Raw genomic sequence first — 14,687 nt, 5'->3', positions numbered from 1 at the left:
TTCTTGTCTTTCACAAACATTAAACTAAAATATGAAGTAGTATTCATTCTTTGGACCTGCTTTGATTGCAAACTTGACAAAATTTAGTTAGAAATAACTAGGCTCTTTTTTTATTCTTTTATTTGGAAAGCAGAATATTGTTACGGCAGCATCTCTCTCTCTCTCTCTTTTAATCCTGTAGCCAAAAGAGAAATTTATTGTAGAAGGAGAGTAGATAACTGAGTAACATATTTCATTTTAAAAGCTTTCATTTAATTATTTAAGGAAAAATGGTATGCAGATGGGGCTTCTCAGATGTCTCAGTGGTAAAGAATCCACTTGCCAATGCAGGAGTTGCAGGAGATGCCAGATAAATCCCTGAGTCAGAAAGATCCTCTGGAGAAGGGAATAGCAACCCATTCTAGTATTCTTGCCTGGAGAATACCATTGACAGAGGAACATGGCAGGCTACAGTCCATGGGGTTGCAAAGAGTTGGACACGACTGAGTGACTAACAAACATGCAATCAATGACTAGAAAAAATAGTTAAGGAAATAGCTCTCTCAAAAATTATTCTATTCACACCTATTCCTAACCCTATCATACCACTGAAGAATTAGCAGTTATTTAAACAGTTTTAACTTGAAAATATCCCTAGTTTCCAACTTCAAAACTCCTGAAACTCCCACTGGTCTGTAGAATATCTGTCACCACATAACCTTTATCAAAAACTTTCATTTTAGCATTTAGCTGTCTCTAAAGGACATTATTTATGCTGCTATGTGAAAAATGAGTAGATGGAAAGTGACATGGAAATGGACTTTCAATCACAAGGCTATGACCAGGGAGAAAGAGAGGTAATGATAGCTTGGGAGAGAAGTAAATGGATGTCAGGACTAATTTTGAGATGGGATGCCCAGGACTTGCTGATGCATGTAATTCGAGGGTTAAGAGGGCAGGAACAGTCAGGAATGCGCCTAGTCTTCAGACTTGCACTCCCATAGTATTGATACTCAAATAAGAGCCATCCCAGAAGGGAGAGGGTGTAGGATAAGCAAATCAAGAGTGCCTCACTGGCAACAAAAGAATCTATTCTAAAATCTTTTGTTGTTGTTGTTGTTATAATAATATAACAGATTTATTATAACAAATCTGTTGTTATTCTAAATCTTTTGTTGTCCCTGGCAACAAAAGAAGAGTCTTTTCTAAAATCTCTGCAACATTTTGACTGCTGGAAAAAAAAAAAATTACCTGCACAACTTGGCTGGGGGAAACTTTAAGAAGTATAACCATTATTTTAAGATAAATGCTCTAAAGTCTGCCTTGTGTCTTCTAGTTTCTCGGTGATTGGACCCATTGATAACATGAGCTGTGCTGTCATAACAAGAAATCAGGTGTATTCCGAAGACTGTGACTCCAAATTTAATGGCATTTGCCAGAGAGATGCTGTCTGAACAACGAAAGCAAACCTGTGCATTTAAATAATTGGAAGAGAAATATATGGATGTTAACAGTGCCTATCTTTTTTTGGAATACAAACTTATTTTTTAATACAAACAAAAAATTTTCATGTATTCTGTACAGATACAACACTCCAAAATTAGAAAATGGAATAACTTATTTTTAAACTTGAAAACATAATTCCCTATTTTTTTATAATGCTATTAGAGATTATTATAAATTACTTTTAAATGTGGTAATTGTATTGTGGTTATGTTGTACGGACAGATAGGAAAACATTCACGATATTATGTCTAGAATTTGCTTAATTTATAAATGATACAAGATTGTTGTTGTTGTTGTTCAGTCACCCAGTCGTGTCTGACTCTTCTTGACCCCGTGGACAGCAGCATGCCAGGCCTCCCTGTCCCTCACTATCTCCTGGAGTTTCCCCAAGTTCATGTCCATTGCATCAGTGATGCCATCCAGCCATCACATCCTCTGACACACTCTTCTCCTTTTGCCTTCAATCTTTCCTGGAATCAGGGTCTTTTTCAATGAGTCAGCTGTTCACATCAGGTAACCAAAGTATTGGAGCTTCAGCTTCAGCATTAGTTCTTCCAATGAGTATTCAGGGTTGATTTCCTTTAAGATTGACTGGTTACAAGATTGACAATGAGTTAATAACTTAAAACTGAATAATGAGTATATGCGACTTACTGTATTATTTTCTCTACTTTTAAATATGTTTGACAATTTCCTAACACAAAACAAAACATGTTTTGGTTGGGGAAGAATTTCTGACTTCAGTCTTTGACATTCTTATTTATCCCTGTTGCTGCAGTGTCTAAAAAATATGAAATTTAATTTTCTAATCCTGCTTATTCTCTATTTCTTAGGTTCTAACTCTTCCTGTGCATTTGATGAAATAATAGACCAGTGCATAGATGTGGTTATACAACATTTTTTTTTCTTCATGGTGGGCTTTGTCCTTAATTACTTTCAGTTTTTATCAAAAAGAAATCAAACTTTCAACTGGTAATAAAGTACTCAGCCATTGTAATTATGAGTGGCTTTCTGAAGTAATATACAATCTTGTATTTAATGTGATTTTACAATTCATTTCCCTTTAATCAAATTTGCATTTAAACATTGTTATATTGAGAATTGTCTCACTCCCTTAGTTTTCTAACTGAAATTTTATACAAAGTACCTTATTTTTTCTCTCATTTATCCAAAATGCACTCATATTTCAAAGTAAATTCAACAGTTTGTGTGCCCTAAGTAGGTGAGGAGGTATGACATAACATCATCAGAAAGTTCTCTGTAGTTCATGCTGAGCCATCAGGAATTGATTCACCCTGATAGGTATGACTTAAAGGAAAACAAGGAGTTAATTACTTTAAACCATTAAGCAGTTAAAATTAATTTGTAATCATGAACCAACAGCAAAAATAAAACACATTATAAATCAAGCAAAATTTGAACTTAATCTGTGCCAAAATGTAATTTTGGCTAAATTTCATATTGTCAAGTTTTCTTGGTGACAAATGATGAATAGATACAATATGCCTGTGCTTGCTTACATGCTGATACTTTCCAAGTATTTGCATTCACATATAGTGCCAGGAACAACATTTATGGGTGGGACTCACAAGAATCTCCTTTTCATTTATCAGAAAGTTTCATCTGAAACTAATTTAGGAGTGAGCCTCCATTGGCGGATTCATTTTGATTTGGCAAAGGTAATACAATTATGTAAAGTTTAAAAAAAAAAAAGATATGGAAGAAAGATTAGTCTGTGTGTTTCTGTATGTTTATCCTGTAACCTAGACTCTTTCTTTTTCTCCAGCTTCTCCATCCTAAGTGTCTATGTATTCTCCTACACTCTCCTTCCTTCTTGTACTGAGAGGTTACAGTTACCTAGGCAGGAAGTTAACTCAAACAAATGTAACAAAGAAGGGCTTAATATAATTTTCCCCACACCCTACAGAGTTTGAATTTTATGACACATCTAGGGTTGCATCCTATCATATTTCCTTGTTCTTACTTGGAAAAGGGAAATATTTTTCAATAATCTATTCTCTATTAACTTTTAATGTTATTTTTCTAGTTTATCTTCTGTAATCTAAGCTTTGTAATTTTAATATAGAACTCTGATAATGTATCTGTGTTATACTTATAGAGTTAGGGTCCTTCCTTTCCCTTATTTGTAAGATATTATTTAAGTACATGTTTGTTCATAGATGACTCTCTTGTAACATTTATTTAAACCAAAGTTGCTATGGTTAGTGGTTTGTAATATTTACACATATTAAGCACATATATTTCTCTAACTTTTAAGCAGTAGGTCTTGGCTGACCTATCAATATAAATCCCTTTAAATTTATCGTAACTACTAATGCAGTAAATGTCATCTAATTGTATACTGTAACTTTGTTTGGTCCTATTTAACAGAAGTTTCCTGACTTGTGCTCATGATGGGCAATTATGTGCCTTGAATTAATAAGATTCTATATATAATCATTCATTCATTCAATAACTTTAAGTTTCTTTAATTCTTGAAAAATTTTATTGTATGCCAGAAACTAACATTTGTAAACCAACTACACTTCGATTAAAAAAAAAAAAACTTACAAAATTCTTTATTGATTTCTCAATTTATTCTATGTTTTAGATATTGGTTTGCTGCAAATCCACTTGATATCAACAAATCCCCTGGAACTGTGGACTCCATCAGAATTCAAAAAAGCAAAGGGTCCATTCCCACTGATTTCAAACCTGAAAAGAAACAATAAAAATCAGTTTGGGACCATTTTCAGCTATAATCAAAAATATAATTAAGAATAGAGCAATTTGAAGCATTTTATACAAAACACTGAGCTTTACTCACCTATCACAATACTCTACTCCCCAAATATCTGTTTTTTTAAAGCAATGTAGGTATTTAATATTACTATTATTATTAGCATAATCTGTCAACTTATTTAGGGCAATAGGTAGAAAGACAGAGATACAAATAGACAAAGAGAAATAATAGATATAAATAAAAGCTTATATCTATCTCCATTTATCTAACTTTATCTAACTATATTTATTTCTTTCGAGAGAGAGAAAGTGCTTCTAAATCAAGTGATATATGGAATTTTTTAAAAGCAGTTCCCTAGCATATTACCTGGTATATTTTTAGCCAATGTTCAGTTTTGAAAGTAAGAAACAAGATTTATATTCATTTGGCACTTTTGAAATATACTGATATGGAAACCAAGGAGACTAATTATAATAATTTTTATCAATTTGCATCACCAATTCAATGGACATGAACTTAGGCAAACTCCAGGAGATGGTGAGGGACAGAGAAGCCTGGCATGCTGCAGTCTATGGAGTCAAGAAGAGTCAGACATGACTTGGCAACTGAACAACAACAAAAGCAATATTATTTATTTATATAACTATTTCTTGAGGGAATGTTGTTTCCTGACTTTGTATCCATGTCTTCCTGCCTTAATATTATTAATTGCTAGATAGAAAAATGGAAACCAATTTAGAACTATGGAAAGATGAAAGATTATACTCATTGCATAAAAAGAAAAAGATTGATTATCAACTAAGCAAATTGATAAAATTTATTTACAGTGAGTTGGCTGTTCATATCAGGTGGCCAAACTACTGGAGCTTCAGCTCCAGCATCAGGCTTTCCAATGAGTATTCATGGTTGATTTCTTTTAAGACTGACTGGTTTGATGTCCTTGTTGTCCAAGGGACTCCCAAGAGTTTTCTCCAGCACCACAATTTGAAAGCATCAATTCTTCTGTGCTCTGCCTTCTTTAAGGTCCAGTTCTCACATCCATACATGTCCACTGGAAAGATCATAGCCTTTACTACACAGGTCTTTGTCAGCAAAGTGATGTCTTCTCTTTTTATCATACTGTCCAAATTTGTCATAGTTTTCCTGCCAAGAGGCAATCTTCTTCTAATTTCATGGCTGCAGTCACCATCCACTGTGATTTTAGAGCCCGAGAAGAAGAAATCTGTCACTGCTCCCACCTTTTCCCCTTCTATTTTCCATGGAGTGATGGGACCAGATGCCATGATCTTAGTTTTTTCTAATACTGAGTTTTAAGCCAGCTTTTTCACTCTCCTCCTTCACCCTCAACAAGAGGTTCTTTAGTTCTTCTTTGCTTTCTGCCATTAAAGTGGTATCATCCACATATCTGAGGTTGCTGATATTCCTCCAAGAAATCTTGGAGAGTTAAAGACTTTTAACTTGAAAATATGGTTATTTCCATATGGTCTCTAACACTTTAAAGAAAAAAAAAAAAAGAGATCTTACAAAAATTTTAAAAGTACAATACATGTGCTTTGACTTTGAATTTGCAGAAGAGTTGAATTTCAGTTAGCAATAGGAGGGTTTATTAGCAAGAGCTTGACAATAAAAATAAAATGAAACAAGGAACAAAAATAAAAATGGAAAATTCACTGCATGCCATATAACAAAATTAGAAGGAAGGTGGGTTGGTCTAGGGTATGTTTCAATCTAAGAAGACACATGTCACAGGGTAGAAACTGAGAAAGACAATTACACATAGAAAACAGGGAGACTTATTTACAATAATGCAACTCAAACTGATTTAAAGTTTTTATACAGCACCAGAATAGAACCTTTCCTAGTAAATTTGAAACTCACCCAGCATTGAATGTAGTGCCATTTGTCCATTTCCAAGACTCTCCTAGTTTTCTGCTTAATCCAATCCAGTACATAGAAGTTCCTGCATGCTTCTTCAAAAATTTCTTTCACACAAATCAGAGAATTATCCATTACTCGATATTTTATAGCATATAGCTAACATACTTCTCACTGGAACATCCCATTTTATGATTTACATCCTAATTTGTGTGCCCTAATGCTTCCATAGCAACAAACAACACAGATGGTGATGTTCAGGTTAGCTTTATGAGAATAATTTTCACTTTGCTCTTTTACTTCTTAAATATATCTAAGTAGTAGAGTGACTTCTAACAAGTCATCAAAGCTCTTTGAGCTACTATGTCTTGAATTACCATTAAGGATAACTTCTCTCTCTCAAATGAGAAACTGATGAAAAAATCATATTTGACTTCCTTTCCTACAAGTTCTACTGCATAAAACACCAGTATGTTTCTCACAGAGTAAAGGACAGAGACTCTAAACTGACAGGATGTTATGTCTGGCTGACAAATTCAGGAGCTGAGTATTTCTATAAGAACAGGCATATCATGTTTCTTAAGGGTGGCAGAAGACTAACACATATCTTATTCTGTGCACAGATCTTCTCTCCCAAATTATAGAGAGGTGAGGGTGTTTAAAGGAAAGTATAAGTACTGTTAAAATAGGAAAACTCAGAAACTACTTTGAATAGATACCAGTGGCTACTGCTGCTGAAGCTGAAGCTCCAATACTTTGGCCACTTGATGAAAAGACATAACTCGTTGGAAAAGACTCTGATGCTGGGCAAGTTTGAAGGCAAAAGAAAAGGGGGCGCCAGAGGATGAGGTGGTGAGATAGCATCATCCACTCAGTGGACATGAATTCGAGCAAACTCTGGGAGATAGTGGAGGACAGAGGAGTCTGGTGTACTATAGTCCATGGAGTTGCAAAAAGTCAGACATGACTTAGTGACTGAATAACAACAGATACCAGAATAATAATGTCATTGCTGTATGATTTCACTTGTATGTGGAATCTAAACAACAAAACAAATGATCAAACACAGGGAGACAGAAACAGAGTCTCAGATACAGAAAACAAATAGGTGGTTGTCAGTGGAGAGATGGGTGGGGAGAGAAAAGAAATAGTTGAAAGAGCTTTGAACTTCCAGTTGCAAAATAATGAGTCATGGGTATGAAATGTACAAAGTGGGGAATATAATCTATAAATGCTTGATAGCATCTGGGGATATATATCATATGGTGACATATCATAACTAGAATTATCCTGGTGGTCATTTTGAAAAGTATTGAAATATCAAATCACTATTGTGTGTAACAGGAACTAACATATGTTACAGGTCAATTAAACTTCAAAAACAAACAAATGAAAAAACTCATAGAAAAAGAGATGGGATTTGTGGTTACTAGAGGTGGGGTGGGAGGAGGGGGGAATGGATGAAGGTGGTCAAAAGGTAAAAACTTCCAGATACAAATAAGTGCTAGGAATGTCATGTACAACATGATACATATAATTAACATATTGTATGTTATGTATAGAATTTGTTGAGAGAGAGATGCTCAGAGTTCTCAACACAAGAAAAAAACTATTTTCTATTTCTTTAATTTTATATCTACAGGAGATGATGGATGTTCACTAAATTCATTGTGATAATCATTTCATGATGGGTGTATGCAAGTCAAATCATTATGCTCTATACCTTAAACTTATACAATTATATCTCAGTAAAACTAGAAGAGACAATGTAATTTCCATTGCACATTGTCTCCTATAATCAGAAATCTAATTTCTGGGAGAATATGATTTCTTCTAATAAAATATATTCCACAGTCTCTCCTACTGATTCCTTGCTACTGAACCACAAACCTATAGTTTTTCTTCATAAATAAACAAACCACTCCACCAAACATTTGCCTTTCAACATAGAGATCAAACATATGGATACCAAGGTGGGAAGAGGAGAGGAGGAATGAATTGGAAAATTGGGATTGACATATACACACTTTTGATAATATGCATATAATAGACAGCTTATGTGAACCTCAGAATCAGTGCTCTGTGGTGACCTAAATGGGAAGAAAATTTTTTTAAAAAGGGGATATATGTATACATATAGCCTATTCAATTTGCTGTACTGTAGAAACTAACACAACATTATAAAGCAATTATACTACAATAAAAGCTAATTAAAAATAAATAATTTGTATTTCCATCTCATGTGAATTGCTTTCTTTCACTTTGATGTTCCAAACCCTTACTCCTTTCTTCTTCTCTCAGATGACATATAAGCCTCAATTGCCTAACTTGTCCATGAGAGTCATTTCTTATAAAGCCCTCATATGTACATAATTAACTTGGTTTTCTCCTGTTAATCTGTCTCATGTCAGTTGAATTCTTAGATCAGCCAGAAGAACATAGAAGGGTAGAGGAATTTTTTCCCCTCTCTGACATAATCATGAAGTATTAGCTTTTATCATTTTTTTTCTCTTTGTACAAAATTTAGCTTTGAAATAATTGAAAACTTTTCCCTTTTCTTACCATATCCTCTGGTGTATCAATCTGAGCAAGTTCTGATCCCTGTGAATTGCAAAATCTTTTACTGGCTGTCCAATTTCTGGTATCATCCGAAAAATAGAAGCACTTCCTTCTTACACCAATCCACTCCTCTGAACATTCCATAGCTTTGGCACTTTCTGAAGATATCAAACATAATACTGAAAAAAAAAGAGAAATGAATAAAAACAATTACAAAGTGTTTGTACTCATTCTGGTGAATCAATTTTATTTTTCACTACCATGGTTTGAAACCTGAAAACTAGCTTCACTCATGGAATGACGGATGAATTCAATTCCTCTGTTGTCCATAATGAAGACCATTTAGTGGTTGAGAAGTCTAGACTTTATTTTATTTTCCTGGCTTCTATTTTGAGAAGTGGAACTGCAAATCTCTCATGGTCTATACTGACATCCTACCAAAAATTATGCTGCAGATTTAGCAACCAAGGAAGAGACATAAATATAATATAGTGTCAAGGACCAATGTAAGAAATAAAGGCTTATTTTTACCTCAAAGAAATGTAAAGGTTAAAGACAGGAAAGGACATATGAGCTAAGGAAGTGAAATTCATCATAAAGGACAATGAATCATTGAAATCTGAATTAATCAAATATTGGTTCTATGTAACCAATATTTAGTGCCAAAGAAGCTGGAATAATGATGACTTTATTTCTCTGTACGTTGTTTTGAGAATTTACTGTTTCTGGATTTTAGTGAGATGCTGAGTAATTAGGTTAGATAAAGTCCTGGCCCTCCAAATGTTTAAAGCTAATTAACGGGTACAGTGTCAAGTAAACATTTAAATGTAGAGCCAACTCCTAACTCCTGACTTTTTCTCTTCTGTAATACTCAGAACTGGATCCAGACTACCACAAACAGGTAATAAAATACATCGTTTCAATTTTACCTTTTTAGTGAATAAATGAATGAAAATATGTCTTAGAGAAACTCTTCCCTCTAAATATTTAATTTACAGATGTTTAAATATAATTAGTATTGTGCTCTCAGAACTTTATAATGACAGAAGAGCCTATAAGCAGGAATAATATCAGAACTTTTGTGAATGACAAAAAGAAAGAAAACGAGACTCAAGAATGTTAACTGTTAATTTAATTTCAGAGCTAAATTCAGCAAAACTTGCAGATGGAAAATCAAATTCTGGAGACAATTAGGCTACAAGTCATAAATTAAAATCTACCTTTGGGTATTTTTCACAAAATAGACCCATGATATCCAGAAAAAAATGTAAACTTCTTCATCTTTGAAAATTTATTCCAACAGAGAAAATCTTGAAGTAAATCCCTAGTTCCATATTTTCCTTTTTTCTTTTAACATAATAGAAATAAGCAAATATTTTCATAGAGCAACTATTAGTAATATAACTTACTCTTGATCCAAAAGAAATTAAAGAAATAATGCAATTATGGAGACAGTGTTGTATGGTAGTTAAAATATCAGAAATTAGAGAACTGGAATTTAGCCAACAGAAAAGAATCTCAATTCTGGTTGGCCCTGGAATTTATTATTTGTAAAAAGCGACTAACTCACTCTGATTGCTATTTCTTTGGGTGTGAATGGATTTTGTAACTATTTCATAGTCTTGTGTAGATTAAATATAAAAAATATAATAATAAATATAGTATATTTAACATTATTAAATTATTAATTAATAAATTATTAAATTATTATTTATTAGTTCACACAAAATACTCTCAATTAAACAGTTATTGCTGTTGCTGTCTGAGGGTTATCTGAGAATTTATGATTATTTTATTCAAAGATCAAGAACTCTTACGAAGTCAAGAAGATGACTAAGTTCTCAGAGTATTTTTAAGAGAGGCAAGGAAGGTGGTATATGTGTGCTCAGTCGCCTCAGTCATGTCTGATTCTTTGTGACCCCAAAGAACCGTACATAGTCAGCTTTCTCTGTTCATGGGATTTTCCCAGCAAGAATACTGCAGTGGGCAGCCATGTCCTCCTCCAGAGGATCTTCCCGACCCAGGGATCAAACCTGCGTCTCCTGCATTGTAGGCATATTCTTTACAGTGGAACTACTGGAAAGCCCCAAGGAAGGTGGCAAAAGCTGCCAAGCTAGTAGGAACCTGAGGTTGTCTCTACAGTCCTTTTATTACTGCAGAGTTGAGAGATTTGGGACTAAGCATGAGGTATAAATGCATAGCCTGCTGCATGAAGAACCAAAGAAAATTCACAAGTCACCCACCTGTTACTACTACAAGGACAGCTATAAAAATCAGGGCAAGTATAAGAAATTTATTTTCCTTACACCAGTCTTTTTTCAACTTGCAAACTGTAAAATGAAAAAAAAATTATTGTAAAATTTCCAGAGAAATTCTGACTGGGAACTGATTATTCATTTATTCCTCTGCCATAATAATCAATCAAGAAACTCTCACTAAAAGCATCTACATTTTAAATTACTAAAGGATATACTGGCCTTACAAAGTACTAATACAAGGAAGATAAGCCCCAGTGACTGCTGTAACTGCTCAGATTGGCAGTGGGGAGTGAGGAGAGTACTTAGATTTGATGGAAGGAAGAAAGAAAAACAAGGTTATCCCTAAGGTGGAAATAGTGTGAATGAAAGATTAGAATCAAGAAAGCATCATAATCAACAAAAGGGCTATAATCAGACAAATGGCTACAAAGGAAATATGAATCAACCAAAACAAAGATAGGGAAGAAAAGAAAGTCATAAGTATGTATGACAGAAGAATTGAAATGTAAGATAAATTGTTTGTTTTTTTTTTTAATTTGGTAAGCAACAGAGGGCAGAAGTTTAATTTCTTTGAGCAAAAGCATGTTAAGCTAAAAACAGCAATTTGTACTGAGCAGAATAAATTACAAAGGAGAAGGAATTTAGCACTTGTGGAAATGTTAGGACATTAGGAACAAACAGTAATAATTCTATTAATGACTAAGATCGCCATGTCTGACACATTATTCAGTTCAGTCATTCAATCATGTCTGACTCTTTGTGACCCCATGGACTGCAACACATCAGGCTTCCTTGCCCATCACCAACTCCCAGAGCTTTCTCAAACTCATGTCCATTGAGTCGGTGACTCCATCCAACCATTTCATCCTCTGTCATACCATTAGCAGATATAAAAACAATCTGGGAAGATTGTGTACACACAGGCACACACACATTTAATACCAGAAAAAGAAAAAATTTGAAGAAAAAAATAAAAAAGATGTCATACACTCTGTCTCTATTCAGAGTTGTATCACAGACTTAGTGGTTGAAAGTGAAGTTTTTAGGTTTTGTAGGGGAGGCAAAACTTTAACTATACACATCTTGGGTTTTCAGCTGGCTTTTTTTTTTTTTTTTAAACAAAAAGACAGATTAATAAGAGAAAAACAATTTATTAATGACTGTGGTGCACACCACTTGGGAAAAACCTAAATGAAGAATAATTAAAAGCAATAGCTTAGAACCCCAGCTAATGGAGCATCTTCCACAAAGGACAATACATTTCTAGAAAAAATGAGAGGACAGAAAAAGCAGTTTTTGACTTTTAAGAGTGGCCAACTGTGAGAAGGCAAATATTTAGGGAGAAATTAATAGAGTAATTGAGAGAATTTGTATCCTGTCTTTGGGCAGAAACAAAGGCAGGCACAATGAATTTTCCCTGCTGTTTATTGGTTTCTACATGCCTTCAACTCAAAGTCATTTTTATATCAAAAGGCAAATTTTGAGGTGACATGTTCCGGTTTCCTTCAGTTTCATTATCACAATAAAAAGGGTAAAGGATTCTAATGGAAGAGATGTATCTGCAATGATTTCAGACAGTATGATTACATAAAAAGAAACACCAACAGAATCAACTTTTATTTCCTTTAATTTTCTTGTATCACTGACAACAGCTAGAGCTCTACTAGGTTGAAGGGTACAAAAGAGTGAGCACCTTTTCTTGTTCTTAATCGTAAATCTATAACATTTCATTACTGAACATCATAAAAATGCTGCATAAACTTAACATATAAAAGAGAGATGGGTGAAGATGTCGGAGTAGGAACACCCTGGGGTCACCTCAACTCACAGGCACATCAAAATCACAGCTACCTGCTGAACAACCATCAATGAAAAAGACTGAAACCTACCAGAAAATATCTTCTATAACTAAGGATATAAATAAAGAGCCATAAAGAGATGGGTAAGAGGGGTGAACTCACAGTTTAGTCAAGTCCCGTATGCCCCATGCGGGTGATTCACAAACTGGAGAGTAATTATATTGTAGAGGTTCTCCCACAGATGTGAGAGTTCCTTAGGCTCCTCAGATCCCTCAGCCTAGGGATTCCGCACCTGAAGGATGGGCACACAGGGCATTTGGCTCTGAAGTTCAGCGGGGTTTAATTTTAGGAGTCTCATAGGACTGGGGAAATAGAACCGTCACTCTTAAAGGGCACATGTTGGGGGCCGGCATGAGGCACTCCGCCCATGGCAAAGGTCATGAGGAAGGAGGCTCGACATACGCAAAGGCGGGATCGAGCCTCAGGAGTTCCCCTGGAAATTCTCGAGCATCTACCCCCATAACCAGAGCCTGCCTACTTTACTACTTTGTGCTCTATCCTACACCTCTGACTTTACGGGGGGCTGTCCCCCATCACCTCTTTCGGAGAAGGAGTTAACTTAGAGCTCCAGTTAATAATAATTCCTGGGCGTGGCAGGAGTGTTTCAACTTACAAATTCCTCTGAAGGTTCTCTAGCCTGCCTGACAGGCTTGTCCGGCCACATGTGATTGCTCACAGCCTCCCAACCGTGAGAGGCACGAGATGCTTTAAATCTTCTAAAAACAGGTTCCTTAGAAAACCATTAGTATAAGTATAGTGGGCTTATTAGAAATTGTATTGGTGAAGGGTTTTTCATTTGTTGAGCCAATGTTTGTTGCTAAGACTCCACATCCCCTGCCCTTACACACATTAATGAATATATAGAAGAAATAAGTATTAACCTTTGATATAAATCACATTAGACCTTAGGCTAAGTAAATTCTTTCCTTAACCAAAACCCACTACACCCTCACCCTGTAGGAATGTAACTTTATTTGGGTGGTGTCTGTTTTAAGAATAATCACCCTTGGAGAAAAAAGTGTTCTGGTTGCCTGACCACTGTCACAAGGAGAGGGTCATAAATTGTCAGCAGGCCCCCCTGGTCAGAAGATGATGTAACACCTCTAAGACCTCTGTATACATTTGTATGAAGCACTTGACTTTAATAAAAGTCAGGACTGCTGTCCCCAGGTGACTTTTGTATAACATCTCAGTGTATAAAAACAGACTCTGGAAAATAAAGAATTGGGATCAGTTCCTCAAAATACTGGTCTCCCCATGTCTCTCTCTCTCTCTCAAACTCTGGCTGAGTCTCCATCTGGAGCGTGGAACCCGCCATGCTTACTAATTATGCCTGGGCTTCTAAGATCCGACCGGGGAGGCCTCAGTGTTTACTCTCCTTCTCCTCTCCTTCGGGAGAATGGAAGGACGCCTGCAGCCTACGTAAGTGGTGCAAGCTTCTTGTCTTGAAGTTTTATTGGTCTCCCACGTAAATCAAGCTACTCAGCCTCTTTTCTCCACTGAATTTTCCTACTGAGCTATCCACATTCTATTACTCTTTACATCTCTAATTAATGTATAATTGAAGCTATTGTATCCTGATCCTTGCGGAAGCCGTCTCCCCTTTGAATACCCTGAATCAGCCGGGGCTAGACCCGGGCAGGCACACACAGAATCTCACACACTTCAGGACCCAGGGCAAAAGCAGAAATTTGATAGGAGCTTGAGCCAGACCCACCTGCTTCTCTTGGAGCATCTCCTGTAGAGGCTGGGAGGGCCTGCATCTCATCGTGGAGACATGGACACTGGTGGAAGCAAACGGCTTCCACACTGGGAGCTTCTTCTGGCAGGTAAATGCTGGTGTAGGACGAAGTCATCCTGGAATCTTCCCTCTAGCTCTTTGGCACCAAGACCTGACCTTGCTCAATA

The 14,687-nt window shown here is 35.6% G+C and overlaps 2 protein-coding genes across 10 annotated transcripts in view; one reads left to right on the top strand and one right to left on the bottom strand.

Moving 5' to 3' along the window:
- KLRF2 (killer cell lectin like receptor F2) overlaps positions 1 to 7,501 on the top strand; it is a 22,535-nt gene extending 15,034 nt beyond the window's left edge. For 3 of the 5 annotated variants that reach the window (XM_086404222.1, XM_086404221.1, XM_086404220.1), the window contains one exon: positions 1,316 to 7,501. In XM_086404222.1, the coding sequence (XP_086260348.1) occupies positions 1,316 to 1,433 (118 nt within the window). In that variant the 3' untranslated portion in view covers positions 1,434 to 7,501. The remainder of the gene's footprint in view (positions 1 to 1,315) is intronic. The other 2 variants (XR_015164907.1, XM_086404224.1) reach the window with 1 other exon arrangement.
- Positions 836 to 14,687, bottom strand: LOC147372747 (C-type lectin domain family 2 member A-like). 5 transcript variants are annotated; one of them, XM_086404215.1, is made up of 6 exons: positions 14,497 to 14,687; positions 10,906 to 10,992; positions 8,666 to 8,841; positions 6,107 to 6,210; positions 4,057 to 4,200; positions 836 to 2,076 (listed from the first exon to the last, which is right to left on the bottom strand). In XM_086404215.1, exons 1-5 carry the CDS (start codon positions 14,633 to 14,635, stop codon positions 4,086 to 4,088), a joined length of 621 nt encoding a protein of 206 aa, XP_086260341.1. In that variant the 5' UTR covers positions 14,636 to 14,687; the 3' UTR covers positions 836 to 2,076; positions 4,057 to 4,085. The 5 variants fall into 5 exon arrangements, with proteins under 5 accessions (XP_086260341.1, XP_086260343.1, XP_086260344.1 ...); XM_086404217.1 differs by lacking the exon at positions 10,906 to 10,992; XM_086404216.1 differs by lacking the exons at positions 836 to 2,076; positions 4,057 to 4,200 and adding an exon at positions 5,611 to 5,721.

The sequence above is a fragment of the Bos grunniens genome, chromosome 5, assembly GCF_055505025.1.
Source record: "Bos grunniens cultivar Pamir isolate PY7600 chromosome 5, Bosgru_T2T1.0, whole genome shotgun sequence".
In the NCBI taxonomy this organism is placed as follows: domain Eukaryota; kingdom Metazoa; phylum Chordata; class Mammalia; order Artiodactyla; family Bovidae; genus Bos; species Bos grunniens.
Note: the sequence above shows the minus strand (reverse complement) of the source record. Positions and strands in the feature narration are given on the sequence as shown.

Bases quoted from the DNA above. Each gene is read 5' to 3' on its own strand.
- LOC147372747 (XM_086404215.1), bottom strand. From the start codon at position 14,635: ATGACTTCGTCCTACACCAGCATTTACCTGCCAGAAGAAGCTCCCAGT. The intron at 10,993-14,496 runs GTGGGTCTGGCT...TTCATTTTACAG, and splicing joins AGATGCTCCAAGAGAAGCAG to TTTGCAAGTTGAAAAAAGAC. The intron at 8,842-10,905 runs GTGGGTGACTTG...TTTTTTTTTCAG, and splicing joins TGTCCTTGTAGTAGTAACAG to TATTATGTTTGATATCTTCA.